Consider the following 18,482-nt stretch of genomic DNA (forward strand, 5'->3'; position numbering starts at 1 on the left):
ATATAAAAAATCGGTAGGAATACAGATAAATCGGTATTCTGGTCACTCTGCTAGCACGGCGTGTGGTTGTGTTGGTGCTGTCAGTTGTCCAAGCGTCAAATCGTTGCGCTCGAAACGTCAGCGAGTTGTGGACAAAACAAAAGATTTTCTTCATTGTACGCCATCTTGTCTCGGGGCAGCCAGCTGTGCTTTCGATTTGCTACTCGCGCAATATTTCAGTGCTTTTTGTGTGAAATAGGGGCTAAAAGATGTAAGTTTTTGCGCTGGCGGTGAAGTGGCGAGTGCGGTGCAGCGTTGCGAGTAACAGTTTGCCCCTGCCATTTCTCGTAGGATTCGTCGTGGAGGTCGCGACAGCCGCAGCGCTGAAAGGAGTAGCCGCAGTTTCGGAGGTGGCAATTCTAGCTTGATGCGTCGCAACGATCGCAATGGTGGCCGCGTCGAGAAGCGCTTCGATCGCATGGAGCGCAACGGGGAAAACCTGCGCAGCATCCGGTGGGATCAGGTAAAGTTGGAAGCGTTTCAGAAAAATTTCTTCCAACCCGCTAGCAGCGTCCTGACTCGCTCGCGGGCCGAGGTGAACCAGTACCTGGACAAGAACGAGATTACGGTGTACGGGAAGGATGTGCCCGCCCCAATTATGCACTTTCACGAGAGTGGCTTTCCGCAGTACATGCTGGACGAGTTCCAGCGGCAGGCGTTTAAGGAGCCAACCTTCATTCAGGCGGTCGGCTGGTCGATTGCCATGAGTGGCCGCGACATGGTCGGCATTGCCAAGACGGGCAGTGGCAAAACGCTGGCCTACATCTTGCCGGCCCTGGTGCACATCAGCAACCAGCCGCGGATCGCACGGGGCGACGGTCCCATCGCGCTCGTGCTGGCCCCGACGCGTGAGCTGGCCCAGCAGATCAAGCAGGTGTGTGACGATTTCGGGCGTCGCATGGGCATTTATAATACGTGCGTGTTTGGCGGCGCCTCCAAGTACCCGCAGGAGAGCGATCTGCGCCGCGGGGTCGAGATTGTGATTGCCACGCCGGGGCGGTTGATTGATTTTCTCGAACGCGAAACCACCAATCTGCGTCGCTGCACGTACCTCGTGCTGGACGAGGCCGACCGAATGCTGGACATGGGTTTCGAGCCGCAGATACGTAAGATTATTTCGCAGATCCGCCCCGACCGCCAGGTGCTGATGTGGTCCGCTACCTGGCCCAAGGAGATACGCAAGCTGGCGGAAGAGTTTCTGCGGGATTACATACAGATCAACATCGGTTCGCTGAACCTGGCCGCGAACGAGAACATCCTGCAAATCATCGACTGCTGCGAGGAGTACGAGAAGGAAAATCGGCTGTTCAAATTGTTGGAGCAGATCTCGTCGCAGAACGACGGCAAAACGATCATCTTCGTGGAGACCAAGCGCAAGGTGGACAAGATTGTGAACGTGATCCGCCGGCAGGGTTGGCGGGCGGACGGAATACACGGTGACAAGTCGCAAAAGGATCGCGATTACGTACTGAACACATTCCGCCGCTCGACCAACGGCATCCTGGTCGCCACGGATGTGGCCTCTCGCGGTCTAGGTGAGGATTACTGTGCGGTAGGATGTTTTGGGAGCAGCATCGCACCATTCCGATACATGTGTATCCATATTTGTACAGATAGTTTGAATTTTTCCGTTAATTGTTCTTATGTTGGGTAGTGCTGTGTAGCCCGGGACGAAGTGGAGCGTGTGTTCGTCCCGGGCATTTCAGTCTTTTGTTGGATTGGAACGTCGATTAAGCAAGTAATTGGGTCAGTCGTTGTACATCGCAAAGGCGCTAGCATTGAGGTTTCTCTTGCTTCGCTCACACACTCATTGCACACTGTTTGAGACATGAATTTGGAATTCTAGTGGGTTTAACTTTAGCGACAATCTAACTCTCGACACGGCACCGATGTACGAATGGTTCAACTCGTCCCCGTTCTCCTCGACGTTCGGAATCCCAGGGCTGGCTGGGACCTATCGGCGCCCGGAGAGGTTGCAGCAGCCACATGGACGGAAGCACAGATTAGCCTTTCGCATTAGACAATCGATAATATGCTAGCACATATTCCGTTTATTCTTGTTTCTTCTTCCAGAAAGCATCAGCTGGCGGAGCATGGTTAATAGATGATTGTCGAAGCATTGTGTTTCCGTTCGTAAAAATCGGGTTCCGTTCGTCGAGTGTTCGCTCTCGGGCTCACGTTTCGCAGTGCGTTTTCCATATTAGCTGACAAAGCGTGCCCATTCGGGACTGATTATGTGAATTCGCACGCGAGGTGTAGGTTGCCTAGTGCCCCTGTTAGTTGTCACTCTATCGCAGCAATGCATAGATAGTCATCGTTCTATTGGATCATGATAGAGCGGATCTCAAACTAAATTCGCTAGTGCAGCAATAATCGCTTTGTGTGTGTGTGTGGATTTCGAAGGGAATCTAGCGAATTCGTCCCCATACACCGATATGTTCACCTTATGATAACTATTGCTACGTTTTGTTGAGATGTGTTCGTAATCGTAATGCGCGCCAGTTCCTAGCAGGGCTCTCTTTTGTACCATTGTATTAAGGCCGAGTTCAGTCGTGTTAGCAATCATCCGATCGTCTATAACAAACGCGATCGTCGTCCAATATAGCTCGATGGCATCGCGACTTCGTCAATGGTTCCGAAATATCGCTACGGGAGTTAATTGGCGGCGTGCAAGTAGATACGGATGCATCATGCTACTTGATATGGTGTAGACGTGTGTTAGGGCCTATCAATACGGTCAAGTGGCGTTGACGAGATCTGCGCGGGATGGATGGAGATGGCATATTTAGGATGACAGCCTGGATGACAGTCAACCAAGAATAGGTAAGTGGCCATCTCCTCTATAGCACAACTCTATCAACTGTTGACCGTATGATAAAAGGCCAGGAATTCTACTTCTATTTGTGATCAATCGTACGGGCTTGTACGATCTGAATTCGTCACTGCACACGTTTATGGTTGTTCGCTATTTTGGAAATGTTTCGTCGATTGTGAAATTTAAGGCTTCTGATTATATATCGAACCAAATTAACAGCATAGAAGTAATGTATTGCTTGCTGGACTGAATTGATGCAGTTGTGTATAAGCAATAAGTGTGATATCTATATAATTAGAGTGTTATATTGCTTCAAGGAACTGTTCGCGCATTAGATTAGTTAACGCAGAAAAGGACACGTTGGAACCAGATGGGGTCGCACGCATTTTTTATGAATTTTGGACAACTTTATCGTTTCTAGAACTTTGCATTAAATTACTGATCATGTTTGGCATCTAATTCCTTCGCAACAATGATTCTACACGTGGTGCAGTTTACTTTTAGGTTGGTTGCGAGGCTTTTTTGGTGTCACCGTATTTAAGCGTGTATCACGACCACCCTGAAAAGCTGTTATTAATCATCATTTTAATGAACCAGTGAGATTAATTGTTTCCTTAGTTTCCAAACTTCTGTCTTTTTCCTTATGCATTTCCTCGGCAAACACCCTTTGCTTTTTCTAGAATTATCTTTGTGAATTCCCATTCGTCAGAATATCTTTGTTAGTAATCGAATGTAATGTTTCAGGTGTAATCAAAAAGTTACTTCCTGTGTATAACGGCCCCTTTAGTCTGATTTTTGTCTTTTTAGACCTAAAAGGGGGTCGTTATGCACGCTAAAATACGGTAATTAAAATTATAATTATAGTATAGACGAGATAGTTAATATAATTTAATTGCGAGGAATCAAGAAACATATTGGTTGTGTCCCATACAGATTGTTTTTAGCCTTCTAACGATTTTTTTTTAAATATGCGATTCCCCTTGCTCCATGTGCTGGCAACTGCGATACGTTAAATAGGGGTTAAATGGTCAAATTTCCATTTCTTAAACGGCGGCGAGTTCGTTTCATTCTCTTCCTTTCACAAACGGTATTTTGCAGAAAATGGCAGATATGCTACCAATTCCTGGAAAGCAAATAGTTTGTACTGCATTCATGTGTAATTGCAATGACTGACCAATTCCGTAGTTTTATGTTGTGTAGTTTGAGTATAGTTTTTTGATGGTTTTATTATTGCTGTCTGTACTTTGGTGGCGCGTATTAGCTGATGTTCTGAATTACACAGTATCAGGAGCAGCTGAACAGAACAACATTACGAATCATATTATAATACAGAACATTCTATTTTGCGTTTCAACCTGATCGATTCTCAAAGATGTGGACGATGTGAAATTCGTTATCAACTTCGACTTTCCGAACAACACCGAAGATTACGTACATCGTATCGGTAGAACGGGACGATCCACTAACAAGGGAACTTCATATACATTCTTTACTCCGGCCAATTCGTCCAAGGCACCTGATCTCATCACCGTATTGCAGGATGCTAATCAGGTAGAATTGACCACGTTCAAGTTTCTCCGACTACACGTTAATTAATTCTCGAAACTTCTTAATCTACTGCAGTACATCAACCCGGAGCTGCATGAATATGCACGTGGCAGTGGTCGTTATCGTGGAAGTGGTGGTGGTCGGTCGCGCGGAAACATGAGCGGTGGTCGTGGCATGGGAGGAAGAATGGGAGGCGGTAGCCGTTTCAGCGATTCGAGATCGGGACGCCCAAATGATGGTGGATACCGCAATGGCAATGACGGTCGCGGTGGTGCCTCATATCCACGTCGTGACGATTTTGGTCGGAGCGATCGTGATCATCGAGATGGAGGTTCGCGGTCTGGGGCCAGCTATGGTGCGACTGGAGTGGCACGTGCACCGAACGGTGTGGGAACCAACGGATATGGCGCTAGTGGCACTCCCGCTGCTTACGGAAGCGACGACCGTGGTTACGGAGGGCATTATGGAAGCGTGAGCCAGCCGCAAGCACACTATGGGGCCAGTGGCTACCCCGCCCAAGGATCAGTTGCCCGGCGTCCAGAGTCGGATCGCTCTCGAGTGCCGGCCAGTGCTGCCATCGGACTGCCCGTCACTCCCGCAATGCCTAGTGCCATCGCGTATGCTCATCCAGGAATGGCATTGAGCGCTGCGCCGTATGGTGCTGGGGTAGGATATCAGTATGCTGCCCCACCCCCGACAGCCATGCCTCGGACCGACGGTTATCCTCCACGAGGAGTGATCCCTTCGATGGCAACGGGTGGCATGTAAAAAGGAGCATTGTCAAGATTTGTACGCGAAAAATTCCTATTTTAAACAGCATCTACATCATGGCGACTCGGCTGATTTGATTGAATGCAAACAAATGTATGTATTCTTGTTAGGAGCGCAGGGAGTGAATGATTACATGTACATCAACAAAACCTCGTAAATTCGTGACAATTTTTTTCGGCTGTATTATAACGATAAATTTGATTGCAATAATGAATATGGAATCATTTCTACATCATGCAATGCTTAGAACACACTAGCTGTAGGAGTTATCGTATACAGAGGGCGCTTAGTTTTATCTCAACGTTTTAATTTCAACTCATATTTATGCAACGTAAAATCTTTTCTGAATTAATACAAATAAAGAACATTCTTTTAGTTGTAACATCTGACTTTCTTGTTTCAAGTTTCGTTGTATTAATTTTGATTTTAATTTCGATGACATATCGATCAATAGTATCACTTACAAAAAATGTAGAAAGCTCTGACGCACATCACGATACAACCGCATGCCATATATGTAATAAGACTTTTTATTTACTTTATTTATTTTACCTTATTTACTTTTTTGGCGAGGCTGATGAGGAGGTTGAGCTGTAAAGCTGTCTCCACACCTCGTATTCTTCCGCCAAGCGGCTTAGACTCATCCGTCTCTCGTATAGCAATATCCCGGCCTTTATACTCGTCTACAAAAAAATACAAAAAAACGATGAAAATGTTTCTTACATTTCGTACGAGTTTTAAACTCTTTGTACCATAACACTATTCAATTCATACATATTTGCGTGCGGCAATATTCTTAAATTTGAGAAGTCAAGCTCATTCAATTGTGAACATGAATCATTTTCAAATGCGCTTGGCAGTCTCTTTTTCATATGATTTGTATGAAAATTGCAATAATTGGTTCTTGGATTGCAAAGGTGCTGGTAGAAATGGCGTGAAAAATGTCAAATTTTATGATGAAAAATATCATGATGATGCTAATGAGTGGATGATAGTAGTGGTTCACTATTTCTTTGCCATTATCATTGATCCATTTTCTTGATAAACTGAACAAAGGTCGAACTTTGCTCAAAGAGCCATAGCTCATTCCCAGTGATGGTTGCGGATATAAGAGGTAAAAGTTTGAATTCACCCCAGTGAAATTGCAATGATTAACGGTCTTTCATCGGTTTATATCCAAGAAAAGTTTATTGTTCATTTGTTAGAAACACTCATTAATATAATATAATGAGGCGTACACCCGACTCAAACGCGAAGCAGCAAGAATTGGATTGAGAATCAATGCGACGAAGACGAAGTATCTGTTTGCCGGTGACTCAGACCATCTGGGAAGCAGTGTATTAGTTGACGGCGACAATCATGAGGTAGTAAAGCGAAATCCGGAGACGCACTGTGCAGTGGAATCGTGCATATTATGGGCTTCACCGACTGCTGAGATCCAGCACGAGATGTCCACATGTTCGAGTCCGCACGAAATGTGAGATATATCGCACATGGATTCGCCTGGTGGTCCTCTACGGACACGAATCCTGGACCATTTGAGCGGAGGATGCAAACGCTCTGGGCGTGTTTGAGCGACGCATCCTCCGGACCATTTTCGGCGGTGTGTTCGAGCATGGAGCGTGGAGGAGAAGGATGAACTACGCATGGCTGGGGCATGTCATGAGGATGCCGGACTCATGCCCCACCAAGAAGGTGTTCGACAGCGATCCCCAGTTCGGCATAAGTCGCAGGGGAGCACATCGAACTCGATGGCTGGACGATGGGGGTGCTCTATCGTGAGCAGGCCAACAAGAGAGTGAGAGACTCATTAATATTCCACACACTTGCGCAACACGCAATTATACGACACTTTTCCTCCTTTACAGCTTTATTATAAAACGATTTAATATCGAAACTCTCATACGATAGAAAATCTAAGAAATGTTCAGTGTAAACCGATCCTGATCTTAACTTTACATAGGAACCAAACAAGTGTAAATAAAAAGTAGTGAAGTAAAAAAAGCCGGTCTGGTGGTACAGTCGTCAACTAGTACAACTTAACTACAAGCCCGTCATGGGTTCAAGCCCCGTAGGACTGACTATCCTGCTATGGTAACAATATGTCACTGAAAGCCAAGCTCACTTCACCAGTGGATATAGGCAGGCCTTGACCGACAGCGGTTGTTGTGCCAAAGAAGAAGAAGAAGTAAAATATCCCAGTTAGCGAACACTAACTGTACCCCTGTTAACGAGTAAAATCTCGCATAACGCGCATAACGATAAGACTAGTTAGAATGACTATGACCGACCAACGTCACTTACCAGGTGAAGGTTTGCTACCACCAAAGGTCTGCGCCAGCAGGACGGGCTTCCCTGTCTCCTATTCAACTTGGCGATAGAGAGGGCCATCCGTGACTCGAGGGCGGAGACTATGGAAACCAACTCCTATAAGTCAATCCAGATCTTAGCACACGCTGATGATATAGACATCATTGGTCTGCGGCTCTCCTATGTAGCAGAAGCCTACCAAGGGATCGAGCAGGCGGCAGAGAACCTCGGATTTCGGATAAACGAGCCAAAGACCAAATTGATGGTGGCAACATCAGCAGCCCTACCAATAAATAATCCAAACCTACGTAGGAGTGACGTACAGATAGGTGTACGCACTTGCGATGGGCGTTTTGGAGCGCACCAACGACTTCTGAGCCGGCTCCGACTTTTTCCCGGAGCCGGCACCGCACCAACGGCTCCGTAGCCGGCTCTGGACTAACGGCTCTGCACTCACGACTCTGTTCCAACGGCTCCGGACTAACGGTTCAATAGAGACAGCATTGTATGAAAAAAAAGACGAAGATATCTTCTCGCACGTGTGGAAGCTAACACACGATGCGATTGCAGTATTGATATGCATGACGTTGTGTAGCATTCGTTGGTCTCGCCTTTCTTAACAATATTCAAAACTTATCGATTTTTTTTAATAAATCCCTTTAAACATGCCCTACTCCGCTATTTACGGATTTCCTCGATTGATTGTGTTAAAACCGGCTCCAGAGCCGCGGGTGCGGAGCCGGTTCCGGAGCCATCTCCAAAATTGTCTAGAGGCGGTCGGAGCCGGCTCCGGCTTTGGAGCAGTTTTGCCCATCACTGGTACGCACTTTTGAAGTCGTCCAAGAATTCACCTAACTCTGATCAAAGGTCAGCAACGACAATAGAATGCTTACCGGTACTCACATACGCCTCTGAGACATGGACACTGTCCAAATCAGACAAAACCCTCTTAGCCGTGTTCGAAAGGAAGATGCTCAGAAGAATCCTTGGCCCCGTATGTGTGGAAGAACAATAGAGGAGCCGCGATCATGACGAGCTATACGAGGTGTACGGCGTCACTGTCGCAGCTCACCAGGCTCTGGTGGGCTGGCCACGTTGTACGCATGGAAACGGACGACCCAGTCCGTAAAGTCTTTTTATGCCGTCCACAAGGACAGAGGAGGGGTGGTAGGCCCGAATTGAGGTGGCAAGATGGCGTGGAGGCGTTCGCTATAAAGGCCGGGATAACGGACTGGCAGACGAAGGCGCGGGACCGTGAGCGGTTTCGGAAAGTCCTGAGTCAGGCCAAGACCGCGAAGCAGTTGTAGCGCCGGGTAAGTAAGTAAGTAAATAAGATATCGTGATCATTTCAAGAGTTTCAATACCAAGAATTGTTAGTTATCAACAATGGGTTTTTGTTTTTATTTTTATAGAGACTGAGACTACATATATAGAGCGTAACATCTATAACACCGATTGACGATAATTCTAACACTAAAAATCTAACATTCTTCTTTGAAAGCCATTTGTGGCTTGCAATTATCTTATACCGGGTGGTCTCGGTTTACTTAAAACTATCTGTAGATTTTATTAAAACTTTTTTTATTATCATTATTATTATTATTATGATTATTATTATTATTATTATTATTATTATTATTATTGTTATTATTATTATTATTGTTATTGTTATTGTTATTATTATTATTATTATTATTATTATTATTATTATTATTATTATTATTATTATTATTATTATTATTATTATTATTATTATTATTAATTACTATTATTACTATTATTATTATTATTATTATTATTATTATTATTATTATTATTATTTTTATTATTATTATTATTATTATTATTATTATTATTATTATTATTATTATTATTATTATTATTATTATTATTATTTATTATTATTATTATTATTATTATTATTATTATTATTATTATTATTATTATTATTATTATTATTATTATTATTATTATTATTATTATTACTTTTATTTTTATTACTATTATTTTATTATTATTTTCGTCTGCGTAATATAAGAAGCTGTTTGCAGGAAGAGCCGAGGTAATGTCATTTATAGAGTAATGAAGAGGAAAGATCCGCACCGAGTTTTATACTCCAGGACCGATTAGACAGGAAGAACAGGAACCCAAGTGGCAAGGGACTGCTGAAAACCAAGTTTTCCTAGTTTTTCTAGAAGGAGAAGGAGCGACAGACGAAAAGAGCCAACTAGAATGCCTTCCTCAAACTTAGAGCGCATATAAGAGCTCAAGTTCATAAGGTAGGAAGCGGTGGAACGGTTAGGTACATAACCGTGTTGTTGCGGATTGATTAGCCTGTGAGAATATGATAACATGAAGGAGTGCACTGTTGATTCCAATACTTTTGCCCAAACGCACAGAATGAAGATTCCACGATAATTTGTCACCACTGAAGAATTTCCTTTCTTCGGAATAGGGACAATCCAGGAGGTCTTCCAAATTTTTGAAACGACCATCTTAGCCAAGGACAGTTAAAAAAGATTTTAGATGGGTGCTGTAATGGAGGAGCTATTCTTATTCTTAATATCCTGCGCTACAACCGCTTTGCGGTATTGGCCTCAGGAGTGTCCGAAACCGCTCACGGTCTCGCGCGTTTGTCAGCTAGTTCGTTATCCCGGTCTTAATAGCAGACGCCTCCTCATCTTGCCACCTCCTGGACCTGTTTGGACCTGTCATTCCTCCTCTGTCCTAGTGGACGGCCTAAAAAGACTTTACGGGCTGGGTCGGCCGTCTCCATGCGTACAACATGGCCAGCCCACCAAAGCCTGGCGAGCTTGACACGCTGTACGACAGTGAGGTGGTCGCCTTCCACACATACGGGACCAAGGATCCTTCTGAGCATCTTCCTTTCGAACACGGCTAAGAGGGTTTCGTCAGATTTGGACAGTGTCCATGGCTTAGAGGCGTATGTGAGTAATGGTACTATAAATGTAGTTACTATATAGTCCCAGCTTCGTCCGTCGCGACAGGTTCTTTGGGGTGAACTGATTTTTCAGGATGTAGAAGGACCGGTTGGTAGCCAGCATCCTTGCGTGTATCTCTGCTTCCATGATATTGTCGTTGCTGACCTTCGACCCAAGATTGGTGAATTGTGGGACGACTTAAAAAATGCGTTCACCTATCTGTACGTCACTCCTACGTAGGTTCTCATTATCTATTGGTAGGGCCGCTGATGTTGTCACCATCAGTTAGGACCACTTTGCCACTTTTATCTGCAGTCTGAGGATCGCTGTCGTCTGCTCGATCCCTTGGTATGCTTCTACTACATACGAGTGCCGCAGACCAATGATGTCTATATCATCAGCGTATGTTAGGATCTGGGTTGACTTATAGAAAATGGTTCAGTAAATCGTCATCCTCGCGTTTTGGATGGCTCCCTCTATCTCGTTTTGGATGGTTTTGGAGCGCCAAGTTGAATAAGAGACAGGTAAGCCCGACCCCAGACGCATACCTTTGGTGATCAAAGCTCAAATGGAATCCACCAAAATTAGACAAAAACGTGCGTATACTACAGAACTTGCTTCAAGTACGCTTCTGTACTGCTGCATGAAGTTAAACATTTCCTAGTTACTTATACGCTATTCGAGCTGTTACTGTCCACACTAACAGATGTTTTGCTGTCGCCGTGTATCATCAAGCCTCGTTTGAGGCTTGCGTGTATTGCAGCCTCGTGTATTGCAAGCCTCGTTTGAAATTAGGTTAGTGTTATTGCTCCATTGGAGGCGAATTTTTCGGACGTGCTGTTAAGTGCTATGTTCATAGATATTGCGATTATTTGCATAGGTTTAAAGGCCCGGGGACATTGTCCGTAATCGTTAGTGTGATTTTTGTGAACGCGTACGCCATCTAGCGGCGACAGGTGGAAGCTAGAGGCTGGTATAATTTATTTGTCAAAAAGTGTTTTGGGTCGAGGAGGCCTTAATTTTACCCAATGATCAGTGGCGGATTTAACAGTTCGCGGACTGAGCGGCCGCGGGGGCCCGTCAATGTAGGGGTCCCGTGTATGGTAATTCCAGCATATAGAACAATGTGTAGAGTAGTCTCAGCAAGAGCTTCTGTGCCATGGATGAAGGGACTCGTAAACTATAGGGGCCCAGTAGAGGGATCCTGTGCACCCCTCACCGTCAGCAAACCATTAAAGTGTGTTTGATTCAAATCCTAATGCAACAACATGCCTCTCTCCCCCCCTCCCCCCGCTCAACACCAACCGGGGGGCCACCACTCCTTTTAACGCTTAGGGCCCCCAACAACCTAAATCCGCCACTGCCAATGATGGATAGATATTGGAAGATGCGAAGAAATGTTACCCAGCGCTTTGTATGAATGACTATTAGTCGAACAACAACACTCAACGGCCTAATTTGTAGCAAATGGACGCTGATCAACATTTCAAACGGTATACAGATAGCCTGGTCGAAAATTGATGGGACACCAAGTATGAATTATTTTCATTCATGAATTATTTTGATTCATGAATTATTCCGACCTCTAGCTTGCGCTGGTTCTCGCCAGATGCGCTAGTGAAAATAAAAATTACTCTAGCGAGTACGGACAATGCCTCCCGGCCTTGATAGTTTAACGATAATTGAACATAATTTTGAGATTGCAGCTACACAGCTTACATAATTTTAACAAACCGTCTGATCGCATCAAATTGAGCACTACCACCACCTTTAATGATATTGTCTCACCCCAGATGATGTGGAGTTGAGGTAAACAAGAAAATGAAGAATTGTACTAAAATTATTGACATCCGCTCAATCAATTCGTTGTTAATCCGTTTATTTAAAGAGCTTTTTATAATTTTCAATAGAAATTGTCCTCTCCAATTACGAGGTCGGTGTATGGATAACGACCCAAACAAGATGAGAAAAAGTAGTAGTTAACGATGTAACATACTTGAACCATTGAATGTATTGCTAAATTGTCACAAAATAAAACCTTCCATTTGCGATAGGCAAATTATATGTGATTAAGCATTCCACCTGGTGGCTGATATCTTAAACGAATTATTAATGTATAGTGACAATAGCCAGCCACCCATTGTGCCGCGAACGTTTCCAAACTGTTCACTTTATGTTGGATTCAAAACTGTACAGACCAGTGAACACAATTCCATAATAGATCTCACAGTGTTTAGTGTTAAACATTTACGAGCAGATATCTCAAGTGTGGTGAGCCGGCGTTTCGTTGCGAATTTCGCTTTTGCAATTATGTATTCAGTGTAATTATTTAATTTTGTGTTTGTTTCGTGCACCTACACTCGGTTTGACTATGTTTTTTTTCTCTCTCTCTCTCTTTTTAGGACAAGTTTTATTTGCAGCGCTTCTTTGCTGCTGATAGTACCGTTGCTCTGTGCAGCATTCAAGTTTTTGTGCGCTGACATGACGTGTACCATAAGGAACTGGTCTCCCAGCGAGGAAGGCACATTTTTGCTTTTCCACATCCCGAACGAAACTTATTTGTTGACGCTTATCAATCTTAAAGCCAACACATTCAACCTTGACACTGTGAACAGGGCGAGAAGCTATGTAACCGAGGTCGAGATAGAACGATCTTCCGTCAAAAAGGTGGTAATGCCGTCCGCCGCTACCATATCACGTCTGAAGCTCAAACAAACGTATCTCAGCGATATTACGCTCGAAGTAGGCAATGAATGGTTAAGCTTTCTTACCATTACCGACAGCCGGATGAAAAGCGTTCCGGCCACGATCGCGCATCTGGTAGTTTTGGAGATGCTCGAAATATCGAAATCATTCATTGAAACGGTCAACTTGAATTTGTTCAGCAAACTAACGCAACTGCGTCATCTGAACCTGTGCGATAACAAAATACTGTTTCTTCATCTGTCCGATGCAGCTGGGGGCAATTTCGCGCAGCTGAGTGACTTGTTTCTCAGTGACAATCTGCTGACTACGATCGACTTAAGCGGGTTCAGCAATATGAAGGTGTTGGAGACGCTAGATCTCCATAGCAACAGGATCAGGCGAGTGCAAGGGGCGCTGGTGTCAAATAACTTGAAATTTCTCGATTTATCTGAGAATCGTATTGAGACGCTAGACTGTTGCGCATGGAACATTGCCAGTTTGAACCGGTTCAAGCTGAGTAGTAATGAATTGGTGACGTTGCCAAGCTGCCTACCGTTGACCATGCCCAACGTAAATTACCTCATATTCCAAAGGAACGCGCTGACCGATGGTGATTCGTGGTACAGCCTTTTTACGCTGGAAGGATTGCTACAGCTAGACATTAGCTACAACCGGCTAACGAAGGCGGTATTCGACATCGTTTCGCAATCATTGTTGGTTCTCGACCTGCAAAACAATAACATTAAAGTCCTGAGTGTTCCAGCGGCGGGCAAAGGTCTGAAGGTTCTGGCATCCTTTAATTCGATCGATACGTTCGATATCAAAAGCCTGTCTCCGAACGTTACGTTCTTGGAAATGTTAGGCAACCCGATCGACTGCACGTTCGATCGAGCACGTATGAGGATTGGACAAGAACCTGTGTGCTACATCTGTAATACATCTCAAATACTAAATTAAATTGATTAGAGTAAATCAATTGAGGGCAATTTTGCGCAATTTCAAGATATTTAGAGACGTTTTCAATTTCAGTCGTCATCTGATCGATTGAAGAGCATGAGATTGGCCAATTAATGGTACACATTATTTCTGCTTAATAAAATAAAGCGTATAACATGTATGAACTAAGATTTAGAGCGTGACCGCCCCAGTTACCAAGTGAGGCATGATCCTCCTTCCGATTGTGCTGTGTGGCATCTCGGGCTCGCTATGTGATTAGCTAGTAAGAGTCGTACTATTACTACAGGTTGGCACACTTTTCGCATTTCGCCATAAAACTCCTCCATAAAAGATACACTAGAACACACTACACTACATGTAGGTAATAGATTTTTAAATAGGTGTGAGGTTTTTACTCGCTTCGACGTTTGGCCCGCCAAAATGTGATGTTTTTTCCGCATGTTCCGTATCTAGTCAGTATTGAATCAAATTTGGTAGGCAAAATTCTACTCATAAGGTTATTAAAATGGTTCGTTTGATTTATTTTCACGTTGAACTTAAAAATGTTGATAGATAAGAAAAAAGTACTTTTCGTAGATGATCTGAACATGTTTAACTCGTAATTTAGTGGCATGTCGGTTCCTACAACCTTCTCTGGATTATGTCTGTCAGTAGTGCTATGATAACCTATATATCTTTCTCTCGTTCACCCAACGCCATCGTTTTCAACTAAGAATTGGATTCAATTGTACTAAATAGAGCCAATGTTGGTCGTGACCTTGGCGTCCTTGTACATCTTTTCAATCATTACATCTAAAATTATTGTAGATATAGCAATCGCTTATGGCCTAGCCGATCTAAGTAGTTAGGAATAGTGTAATAGTCAGTTGTAATGAAACCACTAGCCAGAACGGACCTCTTTAGGTTATGGACCCAGACATGCAGAAAGAAGTGGATGTTCAGGGAATTCCACTGTTTTCCACAGCAGGAAAACGGAACACTTGGAAGTTTCGGGTCGAAGTGTATTTGAAAACCTCGATAGTGTGGGGCGCAGTTGTAAAGCGTTTTCCAGCAGCGGCTAGTGAAGTGGCCATGTTTAAAAAAAAATAACGACAAGAAAATTTCTGTTGGTGAGCTTAATTTCTGATGATTATTTGGGATGTATTCGAGAAAAATCCTCTACAAAGGATAAGCTCTGAAAAAGACATTCGATAAGATGTCGTCGGGATGGTAGATGGTGTTAAGGAATCAGATTGCTCGTCTTAAGTTAAAGGAAGGGACATCGTTGCGCGCCTACCTTTAACAATTTGAGGATCTTGGGTGTTTTGCCAATTGTTGCACACTTAAGGGAACAGCCAACGTATTTCATATGTTTGAGATGGATAAAATCACAATATTCTTGTGATTTGTGTCTAGCATACATCATTATTGTTTCAAAAATATTTGCTACTGAATAGTGAGAATTAACTATATTTCTTTAATTTCAATCATAATATACAGTTTAACTGGTTCACAGGGTGAAATAAACCTTAATTAGTGCGGCACAATTCTTAGCGATTATGCCAGCGGTTAAGAAATCCATTCGTTTTTATTAAAATCAGACGAAATATTTTCATTTATGTTTGAAAAATCGAAAAAGTGCTCTTAAAAAATATCTTAATATGCGGCAGAAATGCTCAATATAAAAGGAAAAATACCGGTTTTTATTAATGTTTTATAAGTATCTGGATAAACAACAATTTATACGCAGTGTGCAATAATAGGGTGGTGTGCAGCAATTGGCAAATTACCCTAATTCGTCAGCTGTATGGGTAGTTGGATCAAAACTTGAATACATTTACGTCTGCTCGGCAATATGTTTAACCCTTCTGGAGTCCTACGATTCCCTGAAGACGGCATTGGGAAACCTTCCCGAATCTTTACTAACTTATGAGTTAATGAAGACCCGGTGGCTAGGCGACGAATGCAAGCGCTTTGATTGAATGAAAATTCAGAGGAGAAGCATACGAATTATGCTACGACATATGATGAGAAATGGTGATCAGCTTCAATTCCTGCTGGATGCAGGAGCCAGTGTATGGTTAATTTAAAGCAGTTTTTTCATCCGTGAAAATTTGATTCAACAAGGAAACAGGTAGTTGACCATTCGTCAAATGAAGCAGATCCATCGCAAAAGGGTTTAGATGGTACATCTACTGGAGGTCATGTGAGTGTCAAGTGACATTCAAACAGTTTCGTATGATGCAGCTTGTTTTGACGCTAATACCATCTCGCTAGTCCTCCTCATGGTTATCCGCTGCTACAATGAAATGTAGCACTAAATTGTGAGTAAGAGTGTTTGTTCTTTTTTAAATGGAGACAAAAAACACAAACAAGTTCAGCAAAATGACGGTTGGCAATAAGACAATTGCCACCATCCCAAAGCTAATTTTTGATGGTCCAGTCTATTTGTGGTGGGCTGCAGTACCAGGGGGACCACCGATTTGGTTGAGTTTGGTGACTGAGGGGAGTGTTTGTTGCGTTAGCGTGGTGAAATCGGCATTTGCCCTTTGGATAAGGACATCAGCCTAAATGTAAGGGAGGTGACACATTAACGCCCACTGGCAGTCCAAAACTCATGAAATCATACAAAAATCGAAAAAAGCCGGGGCGGGATGTGGAAGCCTCCACTCCACTTCCAGACAACTCTTTTCGGATCAGATAGCGGAGCAGAGAGTTTTGCTGCGCTTATCGATAAATCATTCCTCGGGGTTTTCTTCGGTAAGTGAGAGTTTAATTACTAATTTTCAGTTTAATTGCTCCATTTCCTTCCATCTACTTGCTCGTGAAGGCGAGAGTTTCGATACTAAAAATTGAACATTGCAATACTGTTGTCACTTGGATTTTTTACTTAAATTACTGTTGCCACTTGGTGGTGATCCGTATGGTTGTGATGGATATATTCCCAATGTACCTGCACTTTTCTTGACCTGGAACTAATTATTTCACTTTTCATACAAATTGCCTCCCTCATAACGAGTGAGTCATTGGAACGGATTAAACTCGTTATGAGGAGTTCCACTGTATACTGTATACTGCATTAAAACGATATCAATTTGGCCAGTATAAAATCAGAACAGTTCGCAACATGGCTGTTTACCAATATATGAAACAGGATAAAAAAGCTATAAATTTGATGTATTTCTTTGTTGCCAACATACTGACATAAGGGGTCTTTTATATGTGAAGGTACGCTGGGCCGGATTACTAAAACCGCACCAACTCGGTGCCCCATATGCTTGAGACGGATGCTACTTATCTGCCTCCATTTATCCACCAAAAAAGGTTAAAAAAACAAAAGCATCCATGCAGGAGGTTAAAAAATCCCTCTGACCCCTCCATCTTCCTCTCTCCCCCTTCCGCGAACTTACGTTTGATGTAAGTAAGAGGCCGCAGCTCTTGATAAGAACCGCCGCTGAACGATGCATATATAATGCAATAATCTAGCTTAGGAAACTTTTCACTTGGCGAAGTTCCAGGATTAGAAGATAGCGAGCCACGCCAACCAGACGTTCGAGACGGGGAAGAGTGAATAGTGTGGGCTATATAGTGCGCGCACAGAAGGGAGTGGGAAAAGCAGATGAAAAAAGTGGAGAACCATAACGCCACGGAATGAACGGACCGGCGACCAGGGCGTGCATTAAACCAGGTAGTACCGAAGGCACCGCAGGTGTCAACCCAGCACGAGCCAGTCGGCGTGCTTCGGCAAAAGCAACGTCTGCATTCCCAGCGCCAGGCCGTGGTGCGGGTACAGCCTGGCAGGACTACTGCTGCTGCTGCCAGCCAGCATAGTGCGATAAAAGTTTACTACTTGCATGATAAGATAGGGAAAAACGCGCGATGACACACCGAGCTCGGTTTCGCACTGCAATCCAGCAGTGGTTCTGGCTCCCGCAAGCGGTCGGATGAGGGAGCTTCACGAGAAAAATCATTCCTCCCCTTCCCCCTCCCCCTTTCGATCCGGTCATGAGTGGGAGTGAGTTGCCAGTTTGCCAGGGCTCGTTTCTATTTTACAGCAGGGGACGGTTGCCCCTTGCCTCCATGCACACACCGACACCTGGCGCCGATGCTCCTGCGCTGTGTTGTTTATTCTTGCATTTTTCATATCCTGGTGGCATTTTTGCTGATGCTTGTAAAGCGATGGAAAGCGGAGAGCTTAGTTAAAGCGGCAAAGTGGCTGTTCGCTGATGCTCCGAGAACAAAGCGTAGATTGTGCAAATGTGGCGATAGTGTGGTGGTGGCTGCCGGTTGTGCGATACTAAGCAGTGGTGCTATGGTCGAAATGCACTTACGGAAGGAGATTACTTGAGAGAGAGGACAGAGGAGAGTGGGATAGAGAGGGAAGAGAGAATTACACAAAAAATGCAAAAGACAGCACAAATAAATGCCGTGAAACG

The 18,482-nt window shown here is 43.8% G+C and overlaps 2 protein-coding genes across 3 annotated transcripts; both read left to right on the plus strand.

Annotated features, from left to right (window-relative positions):
- The first annotated feature begins 76 nt into the window (after nt 1-76).
- Nucleotides 77-5,562, plus strand: LOC1275719 (uncharacterized). Of its 2 annotated transcripts, none has more exons than XM_315003.4 (4): nt 77-250; nt 331-1,574; nt 4,227-4,405; nt 4,478-5,562. In XM_315003.4, coding segments are annotated over exons 1-4 (2,118 nt in total). In that variant the 5' UTR covers nt 77-248; the 3' UTR covers nt 5,171-5,562. The 2 variants fall into 2 exon arrangements, with proteins under 2 accessions (XP_315003.4, XP_001688603.2); XM_001688551.2 differs by having other exon boundaries at nt 103-250; nt 308-1,574.
- A 5,648-nt stretch (nt 5,563-11,210) lies between these two features.
- On the plus strand, nt 11,211-16,816 carry LOC3289868 (leucine-rich repeat and death domain-containing protein 1). Its single transcript, XM_061642510.1, has 2 exons — nt 11,211-12,746; nt 12,828-16,816. The coding sequence occupies exons 1-2, from the start codon at nt 12,538-12,540 to the stop codon at nt 14,065-14,067; spliced, it is 1,449 nt and encodes a 482-aa protein (XP_061498494.1). The 5' UTR covers nt 11,211-12,537; the 3' UTR covers nt 14,068-16,816.
- The last annotated feature ends 1,666 nt before the right edge of the window (nt 16,817-18,482 follow it).

The sequence above is a fragment of the Anopheles gambiae genome, chromosome 2 (genome assembly GCF_943734735.2).
Source record: "Anopheles gambiae chromosome 2, idAnoGambNW_F1_1, whole genome shotgun sequence".
NCBI classification, from domain to species: domain Eukaryota; kingdom Metazoa; phylum Arthropoda; class Insecta; order Diptera; family Culicidae; genus Anopheles; species Anopheles gambiae.